Source organism: Physeter macrocephalus, chromosome 14 (assembly GCF_002837175.3).
Source record: "Physeter macrocephalus isolate SW-GA chromosome 14, ASM283717v5, whole genome shotgun sequence".
NCBI lineage: Eukaryota > Metazoa > Chordata > Mammalia > Artiodactyla > Physeteridae > Physeter > Physeter macrocephalus.
Genome location: NC_041227.1, coordinates 103,118,485 through 103,134,217, shown reverse-complemented (window position 1 = coordinate 103,134,217; position 15,733 = coordinate 103,118,485). Strand labels below are relative to the sequence as shown.

Sequence of the window (15,733 nt, the reverse complement as noted above, 5' to 3'; positions counted from 1 at the left end):
GGTAGAACAAACCAAATTAAGCAAAGGCTCTACACATTGAAGACCTGATTTAATTATTGAAGTAGACCACAATTCTGTAGCTTTATGTATAATTCAAGGCCTTGTATAACATGCTAAAGCATAATTTTAAACAAAAGTTTTTAAAACTTATTAAGTTACCACAAAATTCTTAGGATTATGGGATTTCTTGCTCCAGGGTTACCTTAAAATAGAATCTCTATTCTAGGAGCCCTTGTTTATGGAACAGATATTCTTAAGCCTATATGTTTTGTTTTGGTTTTTAATTAATTTATTTTTGGCTGTGTTGGGTCTTCATTGCTGCGCACAGGCTTTCTCTAGTTGCGGTGAGCAGGGGCTACTCTTCGTTGCGGTGCGCGGGCGACTCATTGCGGCGGCTTCTCTTGTTTTGGAGCACGGGCTCTAGGCACGCAGGCTTCAGTAGTTGTGGCACACGGGCTAAGTAGTTGTGCCTCACGGGCTCTAGAGCACAGGCTCAGTAGTTGTGGCACACGGGCTTAGCTGCTCTGCGTCATGTGGGATCTTCCAGGACCAGGGCTCGAACCTGTGTCCCCTGCATTGGCAGGTGGATTCTTAACCACTGTGCCACCAGGGAAGTCCCAAGCCTATATGTTTTTTAACTTGATATTTTAGTTCTGCTTAAATTTATCTAGTATAATCCCACAGTCCATTTAACAATGTCTTCTCTTCAAGAGAATGGTTTCAGCTATGGATTCACGTAATACCTGGGGGTCCACAACGTACTAAAATCACCAAATAGTACCAAAAAGAAGTGGTTCCTTCCCTTAAGTAATTTATATTTTAATAAGATACCAGGGGCTTCCCTGGTGATCCAGTGGTTAACACTCTGCGCTCCCAGTGCAAGGGGCCCATGTTCAATCCCTGGTCAGGGAACTAGATCCCACATTGCACAACTAAAAGATCCCGCATGCCACAACTAAGATCCCGCGTTCTGCAACTAAGACCCAGCACAGCCAAATAAATAAATAAATATTTAAAAAAAAAAAAAAAAAAAAGATACCAAAGAGTGTGCTTCCAATCGATGGCATGATGGAGCTGGCTAAATTTTTAGAAATTTTTGCAAGCCAATTGTTAAACACAGGCATCACTAAAAATTAAATTACTAAATTTACAACTAAATAAATTATTAAAACCAAATATATACACAAAAACCATAACTTCCTAGTTATTTTACTATATTTTACTCTTATCTATGCTCTTGAGGTCTATCATATCTATACAGTAGAAATATATCACATGCTACTACTGCATGTCTTTCCAACTCCATTTTCAGTGACATCATGCTGATAGCTTAAACTCAGCTAGGGTGAATATATATACACCAGGGAAATTGGCAAATGCTAAAATTCAGGACTTCCCACTTTCCCACCACAGCTGCACTTATATGTTTACCACTGCTTTCAAAAGGTTTTTAAAAAAATTTCCATCCCCCCTTTAAGTAATATACCCACACTTCTATTTGGAAAATATTTCAGAGAACAAATAGAATTTTAAACAGATTTTAAAAGACAGGGGGTACAAGGAATAGGGAGTTATTGTTTAACATGTGGAGTTTCAGTTTGGAAAGATGAAGTTCTGGAGATGGATGGTGGTGATGGTTGCACAATGAGAATGTACTTAATACTGCTGAGTTCTGTACATTTTAAATGGCTAAAATGGTAAATTTTATGTGTATTTAACCACAATTTAAAAACTTTTTAAAAAGAGGATAAACAGTTTGAGAGTAGAATGTTATCCTCCTTGAAGAATTGAACAGAACATTTTGTGATAAAACCTAGGGGAAGTATTTACTTATTAGCAAAGTCAGTGGGCTGTGGATTAAGCAGGGGACAAAAAAGGAAAAAGGGTGCCAATGCAATGTTGAGAAAGAGAAAAACAATGAAGATTCTCTGATCTGAACCCCTCATTTTATAAATGAAGAAACAGTCTAAGTGACTTCCCTCTAGTTCTATTTTCATTACTCTATTTTTATGTAGTTAGACCAAAGTTATACATGACATTAAATCCAATAAGAATCACATAGATGGGGGAAAAATGTAAAGACTTTACCTAATATTAAATTTAAACAGTTTTTTTTAAGTTTTAAATCTAATATCTCTGCGGTTAGTCTATTAAAAAATTCTCTCTGAATATAACCTGGTAGTATGGTACAGAAGAAAAGAAAATAAGAGGATTGAGATATGTGGCAGAAGTTCTAGTCCTGGTCTCACTAACCAGCTATGTAGCCTCCAGTATCTTCCCTCTCTCTGAGTCTCTCCTATTAAATGAGAGAGATGGAAATCTAGTCCCTTTCAACACTAAACTTCTTTTATTTCATATACTACAAATAAACCAAAGTTTAATTTGTCAAAATGTTAAAATTAAGGAAAGTGTTTCTTTTTTCTAATATATAAAAATTTGGGGCTTCCCTGGTGGTGCAGTGGTTAAGAATCTGCCTGCCAATGCAGGGGACACGGGTTTGAGCCCTGGTCTGGGAAGATCTCACATGCCTCAGAGCAACTAAGCCAGTGCGCCACAACTCCTGACCCTGCGCTCTAGAGCCCGCGAGCCACAACTACTGAAGCCCGCGTGCCTAGAGCCCGTGCTCTGCAGCAAGAGAAGCCACCGCAATGAGAAGCCTGTGCACCGCAACAAAGAGTAGCCCCCGCTGGCCGCAGCTAGAGAAAGCCCTCGCGCAGCAACGAAGACCCAACGCAGACAAAAATAAATTAAAAAAAAAAAATTTTGACCTTTGAGTTTCAGATTTTAATGTATGTATTGAAAACTAGCTTCTACTATTTTTCTTCCTAAACAAAGATGACTGTTGCTTCAGTTTCAGCTGCATCATTTCTGCAACCTGCCCATTGTTCTTCCCAAACACCAAAACCCTATAAGCAATATTGCACTACTCAGAACTATTTACACAGCAGAGACAATATCGATAGGGTTCTAGGATCTGGTGATAAACAGGAAAATTTTTAGCTACACAGTAGGATATTTACTGACCAATTATGACAGTCTCCAAAACTCATTAGTGTCTGATTAATGGAACAAAATGATATTGCTAAACTTCATTCACATTGGAAGCCTTATAAACAATGAGGTTGCTGTTTAGTTTTAGCTACCTGTCTCATTTTTAGGCATATTAGAATATTTAAAATAAAACTAGTGAATTTTTTAAAGCCCAAGACATTCATATTTCATATTTGCAGTTTTTCTCTAAATCAGTAATAAAAATAAATGAGAAAAGTTTTATATCAATCCTAAGAGTGGGAAATAAAATATGCAATTTAGCTGGGAAAAGTCCATGGAAATCAATGTTAAAACCCCAAAGACCACCAAATTACATTCTGCCAATTGGACATCCTTGGAAGAAGACTGGGATTGTAAGGAAAATACTGTACATATGGGAAAAAAATACTTCAGGAAATAATTTAGAGCTTTAGAGAGCATGCCACATATTTCACAAACACAACATTCTGTCATACTAGTTTTTATTATGATAAGCTTAAGGCTTTAGATAAAAGGCACACTGTATGACATACCACTCAAGTATTTGGCAGCAAGGAGAAAAGAACATAATTGCAGTACAGTTTAAAAAAACATTTCCTCTTTACAAAAACCCATAGATTCCCACTGCCACAATAACGCTCCCTTTCAAAAGGACCAGCTCCAAACACATCCTCTTCTGAGAGAGCCTGTCTCAACAACATCAAAACACAGGGAAATGAAGGGGGAAAATATGGCAGCCTTGCCTATGGTGAGAGGAGTTGGTAGAGGTATGTTCTGGACTCAGTAGCTAGGCTTAGAAATACATTTTCCATAGAAATATTGTTTTAAGGGCAAATTAGGTATCTTAATACTCCTAGATCTAGGTTAGCTGTATTATCAACCAAAGAAACTACTTAAAGCACCCCTTTCCTTACATTACCATCTCTCCAATACAGGTTTAGAAACACCTTTATCTACTCTCATTTTATTTTTTTCATGGCTAAGGTTTACCAAGTCATGTCTTATATTACAATCATTTGTTTGCATGGTAGTGTCACCATTTGATTTCAAGTTTCTTGCTGGCAAGAGCCTTGTCTTTTCACTTCTATATCCCTGGTTTTTAATATGCAGTGAAAAAAGGGAATAGATTAAAGAACATTTATTCATTTGAAAGAACAGCCTGGGAATCCAACCACATTCTAAAGCCTGTTTTAATAAATATTTCAATCTCTTAACAAGTTGAGCGCCACCTCTAATGTCTACACAATCACAACTGGTTTTTTGTATATTTCTGCTAGAGAGTTGACTATTATCCACTCTCTTCCAGAGTGAACAAACACATGTCTATGCTTGTCTGAAACAGATAAGCAGCAACATGCACAAGCACCCCGTTACAGACATGTTATTTCAGGCAAATAACAACATCAAAGCAGAAGAAAGTGTGAAGTTTCAGGTTCATCAGTTCCTAGTCTGCAGGCTTTTATGTAACAATTAAGAGAGTAGTACACATGAGCCTGACTTTATCAGTTAAAGTAGTCTATTTGACTTTTTTTAAGCTTTCAGGATCTTAGGTTATTTATGTTAACTGTGCTATGGACACATAATAGACTACAGGGACAGATTTAGATTTTCATAATATATAGAATGAACCTGGTTTAGAAAAAATATAAATATATCTACAAAAGAATCTAGAATAGGGACTTCCCTGGTGGCACAGTGGTTAAGAATCCACCTGCCAACGCAGGGGACAAAGGGTTCGATCCCTGGTCCGGGAAGATCCCACATGCTGCAGAGCAACTAAGCCCGTGTGCCACAACTACTGAGCCTGCGCTCTAGAGCCCACGAGCCACAACTACTGAGCCCACGTGCCACAACTACTGAAGCCCGCACACCTAGAGCCCATGCTCCACAACAAGAGAAGTCACCTCCACGAGAAGCCTGCGCACCACAACGAAGAGTAGTCCCCGCTCGCCACAACTAAAGAAAGCCCACACGCAGCAACAAAGACCCAACGCAGCCAAAACTAAATAAATAAAAAAATTTTAAAAAAAAGAATCTAGAATATACAACGTAGTCTTTTTTTTAAAATTAATTAAATAATTTATTTTTGGCTGCTTTGGGTCTTCATCGTTGGGGCTTTGTTGCTGAGCGGGGGGTTCTCTTCATTGTGGTGCGCAGGCTTCTCATAGCAGTGGCTTCTCTTGTTGCGGAGCACGGGCTCTAGGCGTGCGGGCTTCAGTAGTTGTGGCACGCAGGCTCAGTAGTTGTGGCTTGCGGGCTCTAGAGCGCAGGCTCAGTAGTTGTGGCTCATGGGCTTAGCTGCTCCATGGCACGTGGGATCTTCCCGGGCCAGGGATCAAACCCGTGTCCCCTGCATTGGCAGGTGGATTCTTAACCACTTCATCACCAGGGAAGTCCTCCTTTTCATTATTATTATTTTTTAAAGACTTCTCTGTTATTTATGGTATCCTATGCCTTATAAATAAATAGGGCAATAAAGAGTGTACAACACAGAAATCAATATATAATTTTATCAGAAGTCATTAAATTTCCCTATATTTTATCCAAAACCTTAACTGGGTGTTTATATGGAAGATTTTTTTTTTAATTAAGGAACATAGGTTCATAATTACTACAGAACATGAATATTTACAATAATTTTAAATGTTCAGAATGTAATAAAGGAAAAGTGTGGTGGAGGTTTTCAACTTAATAGCTAGAATTGATTTTACTGGTTCTTCATCTCAACCCCCCTGCCCCCCATCTCAAAACTGTACTGAACAACTTGTGGTTTCCCCCACTTGTGCAACACCTCTGGACTTTCACATGCACTGTTTCCTTTGCCTGGAACGTTTTCTGTTTCCTTCACTGGCTAATCCCTACTCATCCTTCCAGTCTCAGATTATTTCTCACCTCTATCAGGAAACCTTCCCCAGGTTAGGTGCCTCTTTCCAATGTGCCCCCCACAACAACTGATATTTACTTATCCCATCATGGCATCTGTCTCAAAGTATTTACCCATGTCTCCCAGATAAGTTCCTTAATATCTCTAGCCTCTGGTACCAGCCTGCCCTAGTAACACTTACCAAAAGAAAGTATGAAGTACTGTCATCTAAAATTGGAGAAATTAAAGAGAGGAGAGGAGGAATTAATAAGAACTATTACAACTGTCACATCTCCTAACAAAAATAAATTGTTCTGAAAAGCTAAACTTATTTTACAGTCACTAATCACTACATGAAAATCTTAAGTGAAAACTGAGATTATGTCCTCATTTATAAAATGAGAACAAAAACAATGAATTAAAGAATCAACAATTGACTTATTTAGGACTTCCCTGGTGGTGCAGTGGTTAAGAATCCGCCTGCCAACGCAGGGGACACAGGTTCAAGCCCTGGTCCAGGAAGATCCCACATGCCGCGGGGCAACTAAGCCCGTGTGCCACAACTACTGAGCCCAGGAGCCACAACTACTGAAGCCCGTGCCCCTAGAGCCCGTGCTCCACAACAAGAGAAGCCACTGCAATGAGAAGCCCGTGCACCACAACGAAGAGTAGCCCCACTTTGTTGTAAAGGAGAAACTAACACACTATTGTAAAACAGTTATACTCCAATAAAGATGTTAAAAAAAAAAAGCTATAAAAATATAAAATAAAATATGACAAAAAAAAAAAAAAAAAAAAAAAAAAAAAAAAAAGAGTAGCCCCAGCTCGCTGCAACTAGAGAAAGTCCGCATGCAGCAAGGAAGACCCAACACAGCCAAAAATAAATTAATTTTTTAAAAAATCACACTAAGCAGGTTATAAAAAAAAAAAAAAGGGCTTCCCTGGTGGCGCAGTGGTTGAGAGTCCGCCTGCCGATTCAGGGTACACGGGTTCGTGCCCCAGTCCGGGAAGATCCCACGTGCTGCGGAGCGGCTAGGCCCGTGAGCCATGGCCGCTGAGCCTGTGCGTCCAGAGCCTGTGCGTCCAGAGCCTGTGCTCCGCAACGGGAGAGGCCACAACAGTGAGAGGCCCGCGTACCGCAAAAAAAAAAAAAAAACCCTATAAACTGAAAACTGCAAAACACCGTTGAGAGAAATTTTAAAAGACCTAATTAATGGAGAGATAACGTTCATGTATCAGAAGGCTCAATATTGTTGAGATAGTGATTCTCCCCAAATTGTTCTTTAGATTCAACATAATCCCAACCAAAATCCCAGTACGCTTCTTTTTTTTATAGAAATTGACAGAAAAATTATTTGGAAATGCAAATTAATTTTAAAGTTTTAGAAAACAAGAGCAATGGGTGAAGCCTTATACTAGATGATTTCAAGGCTTCCTAACAAAAATTAACTCAAAATGGACTGAGATCTAAATGTAAAAACTAAAACTATAAATCTTCCAGAAGAAAACATTTGTGACCTTGAGTTAAGCAAAGAATTCTTAGATAGAACACAGAAGGCATAAACCATAGAAGAATAAAATGTATAAACTGGACTCCATCAAAAAATTTTGAGAGAAGGCAAATAGATAAAATTAAAGGACTCTTGTAATAAAAAGACAGACAACTCAATGTGAAAATAGGCAAAAGATTTTAACAGATATTCACTAAAGAAGATATACCAACTTCAAATAAGCACATGAAAAGACGTTCAACACCATTAGCCATTAAGGAAATGCAAATTGAAACTATAATGAGATACCACTACATACCTACTAGAATGGCTAAAATGAAGAAGACTGACAATAGTACCAAGTGTTGGTGAGGACTTGGAGAAACTGGATCCCTAATACAGAGCTTTGAAAAAGATTTTAGCAGTTTCTTTTAAGATCAATCATACTTTTATCATGCTGCCCAAGAGAAATGAAAACATTATGTCCACATAAAGACTTGTATTATAATGTTTAGAACAACTATTCATAATAGGCAAAATCTGGAAATAACGTCCATAATCTGGTGAACAGATAAACAATTTGTGATATTCTAGACAATGGAATACTACTCATCAATAAAAATGGTCCAACTCCTAATACATGCAACAACATGGGTGAATCTTAAAAGCATTATGCTAAGTGCAAGAAGCCAGACACGAAAGACTAGAAGGTTTGTGTATATTTCATTTCTATGAACTTCTAGGAAAGGCAAAACTAGAGGTCTGTGGTTGCCAGGGAGTTTGGGAGGTTTATTGCAAAGGGTCATAAGGGAACTTTTTATGGTGAGGGAAATGTTCTGTATCATGACTGGTGGTGGTGGTTACGTGACTTACACATTTATCAAAACTCATGAAATTGTACAACTAAAATTGTTGAGTTTTACTGTATGCAAATTATATCTCAAACTGATTACAAAAAAACAAGTGATGGAATCACATTTTATTATATCTCATAATTACAAAAAGAACATTAAGACATGCATTCTAAAGTTTTAAACTCAAGTATTTACTATACAATACACAAAATTAACACCAATTAAGATTTGAGGCAGGTTACCACAGGAAATATACAGCAAAGATTGTATTCATCACATACTAATTCATCTTCAAACTCAATTAAAGAAAACCTGAGATTTGTCACAACCTATCCAAATCTGTAACAGAAAGAAGCGAATGACAAAGTACTACTTGTTTAGACAAGCCATAACAACTTTAGCTATAAAATGTATCCTCTCAATGTATTTCATAATGCATTACAGTAGAGAATTTTTAATTAGTTGAAAACATTTGTTTTTCAAATTATAACTTTCTAAAACATACACTTTGTAATAAAATTATATAGTTTTCAGCAACAAAGGTTGTGGTAAATTACTCACAGACACTGAAGAAAGATGTAAGGCAAGAACCAAAATTCTGGTGTACATTCTGCTTTCAGATGCTTTGACAATACTATTGCACTGCTAGCTGTAAAGTACAGTAGTGCAATAAAGTCAGAGCATTCGTTAGCAGTAATAGGTAGGAAAGACACACAAGAGCATCTTGCATCAGTTGAAGCTTCAGTGTGAAAAGAATACAAAGAAGGGTTGCCTCTTTGGACAGAAGACATCCAAAACCTAAGAACATTTATATCAATGTTAAAAAAAAGAAGACTAGGATTTAAATATCAAAGTGGTATTGTTTTTTGACGACTAACCTATGATTAATATGCAAACTGAAAACATGCATAGATGTATGTTATAAGCTGTATAAGTTATTCACATGGGTATTGTTAATACCTCAGGACTGGTATTAACAAAACAGGTTATAATTACTACTTAAGGCAAAGTTGTGAAAATATTTCTGTTCTGCTGAGATGTGTTGGTTAGCTCCTCCATAGCAATTGACTGATTAACTGCCATATAAAATTAGCCTTTTGAGTAAGATTACCAAAGAAAATAAATGAAAAGTGAAATAATATTTCCCAATTTCTATAAACCCTATCTCTCTCGAATCTAAACTACAATATAAAAAGCACTTACCATCTTATCTCAAGAGTTCACAGGCTTCCAGGGAATCAATGTGTCATAAACAGGATACCATTAGCCCTACTTAACTGAATGCTATGAAAGGGGATTTTAAAATTTCAGATAACCCCCTAAAACATCTTAAATATAAGAGGAAACATCTCCATTTCCTTCATGCGCAGAAAAATCAAAGAGAAAATAATAATGGGAGGAGGAGACGGCTCTGAGATTTAAGAGGTTTCCTTGGATTCAAGGCAATTAACATTCTAACCTTTTAACTGGTAAGAAACGATTGTGAAGTCAGATGTCAACACAGAAATTGAAATAGTATCATAGTATCACATTGCACTACCTTTTGTGTACAATCTCTAGCTGTATCACAAAAGAAAGACACTAGACAAATACCACTCAATCAATAAGTGAAGGGAAAAAAGTTATAGAACAAAGATTACCCTACAATGAGTTTATTCCTCCATTAATAATGTTGACTGATGCAAAAACACTTTCCATTATTTTCACCAACCTTCCTTTAAAATGATCCAGTTCAGCTACTTGGTTGGATTGAGCCTACTAAGAAATGAACTCAAATTCAGGACAGCTGGAACATGAGTGTCTTGACCTCAAATCCTAGGCCACATAACTCAGATATTAGAATATTTCAACTCTGCTAGCCAAGGATCAGGTTTTAAAAACAAGTATTTAAAAACAAATGTTTAAAATATCATACATTAATGCATATATGTGGAATCGAGAAAAATGGTACAGATGAACCTGTTTGCAAGGCAGAAATAGAGACACATGTAGAGAACAAACATATGGACACCAAGGGGGGAAATGGGGGGTGGGATGAATTGGCAGATTGGGATTGACATGTATACACTAATATGTATAAAACAGATAAGTAATGAGAAAAAAATAAAACAAAATAAAATTTAAAAAACCAAATGTTTAATTTTCTGAATCAGGGGTTAAAACTAGAAAAAAATATAAAAATTTTAAACTTAAGAGGATCAGGATATTTGTCTGCTATCTTAAAAAATTAAGATAAGTACTTTCTTTTCAAAGTTAGATAATAGGTATTCTATTTCACTTATTAAATATTCAACATTGGTTCCTCAACAAATCCTTTATTCAAGTAATATAAAACCAAAAATCAGAGGATTGTACAGGAAATCATTTACCTTTGGAATCTTAGAAAATAAACCAGTTCACAGATAAAACATTTTTTTTTTAAAGCACATGGCAAATCTAAAGGTGAGATGTATGGTTTTATACTACCCAATCAGTACAAAGCAGTAATAATAAAAGTGTAATTGTTCAAATACAATTTTTAAACCCTAATGATTATGGAAACAAACTAATAATTTGAACAGGAAAAAAAAAGTTATGACTAAGTTAAAAGGAATTTAAGAAGAAAGACCTGTTTTCTTCTCTTCCTCTCATAAAAAAAGTTTTTAAAAACTACCCCATCATTCAAACACCTAAAAGTTCGAATCTGGCTATCTCATAATTTTCTAAAACCTACTTTTTTTCAAGATGTACACGTAATTGCTTTCCCCTTAAAATAAAATGTGTTCAGTCTTAAACATGTCCTGTGAGACTACTGACTCTAATGCAAACTCCAGAAAAGGCTTCATTGGTACCTCAAAATTAAAAGCCAACTTGAGAGGGAAAAAAAAAACTGTTAAAAGCAGAATTAGAAAAAAAAAGCAGAATTAGTATCATTTAGCATCTTACAATTAGGCAGAAATAGCCATCTGGAGGGAGCAATTCATAATGGAGGAGATGGGCAAGACAATGTTAATATCTGTGCCTGTTGGTAGAATCAAATTACAATACTTAATACTGTTTTTTTGTTTTGTTTTTTGAAAGACAGTTAATGATAAGAATAACAAAACTTTGAACTAAAAGTTCATTATTTAGGGTTTGGAAAGCTGCAGAAAATTCTTCCTTCTTTGCTGCCAGTTCTCACCTTCCCAATTCCCCCCGACACACCCCCACAAAGAAAATCAAAATTCAAAACGTTAGAAGCAAATGAAAGTCAATTTTGTATATGAGAGCCACTACAATTCATTAATACATCAGAAATAAACAGTAATAAGATATATCAAGGTCTCGCATTTTCTGAGGGTGAGGATCTTCCAAGATCAGTACACGTTGCAGATATTATATAGAGACCCGAGTAACCCCAAGGAGAGAAGAGGAGCGGATTGTGATGGAGATTTTGGCTTTTTAACTTAATCTTGTTATTTTTCTTTAACAAAAAAAACGGACAGGAGTTCAATGATGGGTGCGTCCTCCAACTTCCCCATTTTAAAGGAAGCCAGCCCAATCCAAACACTCGTAATGCCTTGGGGGTAAAGGGACTGAAGATAAAACAAGGGAACTAAGAAAAAAGCGCGGACGATCAAGCCGGTAGTCTAGGGATGGGAGGGAGAGAATAAAGAGGACAAGTGAGGTAAGAATCCAAAGAAAAAACTAGGACGGCCCTCCAGTTTGGCGCCCTCGAGCAGGCCAAGCAGCCGCGGGAGTCCTTCCCAATTATTCGCCCCCGCCCCCTACTTTCACAATGAATGAAACTAGGCAACTCCAGAGCAGCGGAGCCTCCCACGTCCCAGGTCCCGCCCGCGCTCCAAGAAAAGAAGCTCGTGGTTGAGATTCCCAAGGCTCACACCTCTCCCCCACCGAAGGGCCAAACTGGTCTAGGGGCTTCCTTGGCCGCTTGGAAGTTGTGCACGCAACTCTCGCATCCTTTCGCAGCCTGCCCTGGGCTGAATATGAACGCTTCAGCCCTAAAGGGATTTCTCTCCCCCACTCGCTGTTTATTCCCCACCCTCCATCCCCCTTTCTCGGACTGTGAACAACCTCTCCCCTTCTTGGGGCGTTTAGAGTCAAGTCTTTTTGGTGGAAATACACAGAACGCTGTTTGCACCAGCCACAGTTCCTTGAAAGGCGGAAAGGTGAGGGCAAGGAACAAGGAATTCCAAAGGCCCCGGACCCCCAGCATCTCCCGCCATTTCCCTTACGAGTTTCCCGGATGTAACCCCTTCCCCCCGCGGCGGTTAAGAGACCAGGCGGCGGCGACTCCCTTTGGTGCAGGAGGAGGAGCTCGAGTCTAGTCCAGCCTCCTCCGCCCAGGGTTTCCGGCGACTCCAAATTGCGTTCCACTTTGGAGGCCATCGGGGAAGAATAAACTACCCAGTAGATCTCCTTCATTTTACACTCACCATCAGTTCCAGCTTATCGACCTCCGCCTCCATGTTGAATAGTTGACATTCCTCAGACCGCGGCGGCGCTTAAGCCGCAAACCGTACTAGCACTGAGGGTCCCTATTGGACAGCTGTCATTCAACGTCTCGCGCTCATTGGTTCCTCCGCTTCACCGGCGCCCGCCCATTGGCGACTGGGAAACGCCCCTCCGCATGAAACACCTTTTCCTGTTGGGCAAGGACACAAAACGCCGCAGGAGGATTGGCTCCTGTACCCTTTCTTTTTTCCATTGGCTGCACCCTCATCTCTACTTTCAATTTCACAGTTAGAGTTCAGCAGAGAAGAGCTTGCGATTGGTGCAATCGGAAGAAGAGCCAACCAATTACACAAAAGCTTCCAGAAACAGCAAAGGGGACGTGACACACCTTTCCTCTCCAGCTTCCCCTCCACTTCGCTCCCGCCTTCCCCCATATTCATACAAGAAGCGCCTCAGCTCTGATTGGCCGGAGTGTGGTTCTACCTCAGCCAATCACAAGCCAGGCTGTGATCCTACCCTACACGCAGAGCGAATTGTGGAAAGACCAAGGCTACGATTGGTCCCTCCACGATAAGGTTTTAATTTTGAATTTTTCTTTATGGCGAGGGAGAGGCCACTGCCGGGACTCCATCGAATCCCCGGACTCTTAGCCTAGTAAGTGCAGGGGTATCTTCCTACGTTATCTGGGCTCGCATCTTCCGTAGCTGGGCCTGTTGCTGCTTGTGTTCTTACGGTTTACAGAGGTGGGAAGTTTCGCTGGACTCGGAGGGGAGACGGATCGGAAAAGAGGAGGTTTAAGGCTGGGTAAGAAGTGCTCCGCCTGGCTCCACTCTAATCATACTTATATTTAATTAACGCTCTTCAAAAATATGTTTTGGAGCAAAGTCGCCTTCCTTTTGCACAGTCCTTTACATATTTGCTGCTCCAAACGTGGTTCGCGGGCCAACAGCATCTGCATCACTTGGCTGCTTGTTTAAAATGCAGATTATCTGGCTCCACCCAGACCTACTGAATCAGAATATGCATTTTAACAAGACCTCCCTCCCCCCGCCCCCCGTGATTCTTATGCACTTTAAGTTTGAGAACATACATTTTTTGATAGGGAGTAGTACTGTGTTCCTTAATATAGTCTTAATATCGTCCGACTTTCTGTGAGAGTATCAGTTTAAAAAGTGTGTCCTGTTTTCTATGTGCCTAGTACTGTGCTGGACTAAACTTTAGGGAACCGCAATCTCCAGAGAAACAAGACAGGAGCTAACAAAGCAATGCTGCGCAACATAAAATGTAATTTAGATATAAGCAAGTACCGGCAATAGCCCTATGGATGTTCAAGAGGAATCAGTTGAACTGGTAATGGAAAGTGATTAATTGACAGAAAGCTGTTTGTGGGAGTGTAAACACATTTTTTCCATAAAAATGAGTTTTAATAGAAACAGCAGTGCCAGCTCATTCAGAGGAGTGTAATTCTTACTCTATTATTTATTGCATCTTCCTACTGGAAATAGTTTTGGACCCATCCTTTAACCATATGAAGGTGCAGTATGATTTGAAGAATTAAAAATCTCCCTCACCAAGAGATTTTCCGGAATTGTATTAAAGCATATTCCTTAATCAAAATAGAGAACACTTGCTATTCTTTCATTCATTTATTGAATGAAATGGTATTTAATGCCTGCTATACTCTAGGTCCTGGGGAAACAGAGATGAATAAAATTTATCCTACCCTTGAAAAGCTCAAATCCACTGGGGTGACAAACATGCAAACAAAAATTAAAATGCAATACAATAAATGTCACAATAAGGGTGTGTATAAAGTGCTACAGAAGCACAAAAGAGATGACCTGTCAGCCAGTAAACATTGCATAAGGAGAGAGACTATGTTGTATCCTAGCACCTACCATAGTACCTGGAGGATTATAAGCACTCAACAAAAAGACAAAGAGAGACCTCCCTGGTGGTCCAGTGGTTAAGACTCTGCCCTTCCTTTGCCGGGGGCACGGGTTCAACCCCTGGCTGGGGAACTAAGATCCTGCATGTCGCAAGGCGTGGCAAAAAAAAAAAAAGTAACTGAATCTGGAAGGCTACATAAATTGACCTGGAGGAGGATACCCCAAGCTGGGGGAAAGGCTGATAACACTGTAGAAAGTATCTGGTGTTTGGTATACCTGAAGCACAGACTGTTAATCATTAGAAGAGTTGAGGCTGCAAAGGGCTGTTAGAGCTAAATTGTGAAAAGCTTTGAAAGGTATGCTAAGGAATTTGGTTTATCCAGTGGGTGATAAGGATCCTTCAAATGCTTTTAAACAGGGAATATCAGGGTCATATTTTTGTTTTAAAAGACTAACTCCAGATGCAACTAGAGATAAAAGACTAACTCCAGATGCAACTAGAGATTATCATACTAAGTGAAGTAAGTCGGAAGGAGAAAGACAAATACCATATGATATTACTTATATGTGGAATCTAAAATATGGCACAAATGAACCTATCTACAAAACAGAAACAAGACTCAAAGACATAGAGAACAGAGTTGTGGTTGCCAAGGGCGGTGGAGTGGGGGTGGGGTGGGGTGGTGGTGATGGACTGGGAGGTTGGGGTTGGTAGATGCAAACTATTACATTTAGAATGGATAAACAACAAGATCCTAATGTATAGCACATGGAACTATATTCAATATCCTGTGATAAACCATAATGAAAAAGAATATTTAAAAAAGAATGTATATGTGTGTATAACTGAATCACTGTGCTGTATAGCAGAGATTGACATAACATTGTAAATAACTATGCATCAGTTTAAAAAATAATAATAATTTTTAAAAAAAAGACTAACTCCAGAGCAGTATAGAAAATAAACTGGCAAGGAGAAGGACTGAAGGTAGGAAGATCACTGGAGGAACACTCAAACCCAAACTGAGGAACATTTTCCAAAACAACTAGCTGGAATTCTTCAAGAATATAAATATGAAGAAAGGCAAATACTTATATAAAAAGGCTGATGGGCTTCCCTGGTGGGGCAGTGGTTGAGAGTCCGCCTGCCGATGCAGGGGACACGGGTTCGTG

General features: G+C 38.8%; 2 protein-coding genes across 3 annotated transcripts in view; one reads left to right on the top strand and one right to left on the bottom strand.

Moving 5' to 3' along the window:
• The window catches only part of SKA2 (spindle and kinetochore associated complex subunit 2), a 34,132-nt gene extending 21,387 nt beyond the window's left edge, over window positions 1–12,745 (bottom strand). Inside the window, exon 1 of the mRNA XM_055090443.1 lies at window positions 12,653–12,745. Coding sequence (XP_054946418.1) covers window positions 12,653–12,685 — 33 coding nt within the window. The 5' untranslated portion in view covers window positions 12,686–12,745. The remainder of the gene's footprint in view (window positions 1–12,652) is intronic.
• A 423-nt stretch (window positions 12,746–13,168) lies between these two features.
• Window positions 13,169–15,733, top strand: part of PRR11 (proline rich 11) — a 27,430-nt gene continuing 24,865 nt past the window's right edge. Inside the window, exon 1 of one of the 2 annotated variants that reach the window (XM_007106023.3) lies at window positions 13,169–13,325. The gene's annotated coding sequence lies outside the window, so the exon portion shown is untranslated. Of the gene's footprint in view, window positions 13,326–13,347; window positions 13,476–15,733 lie in introns of those variants that run through there. The other variant, XM_007106024.2, reaches the window with a different exon arrangement.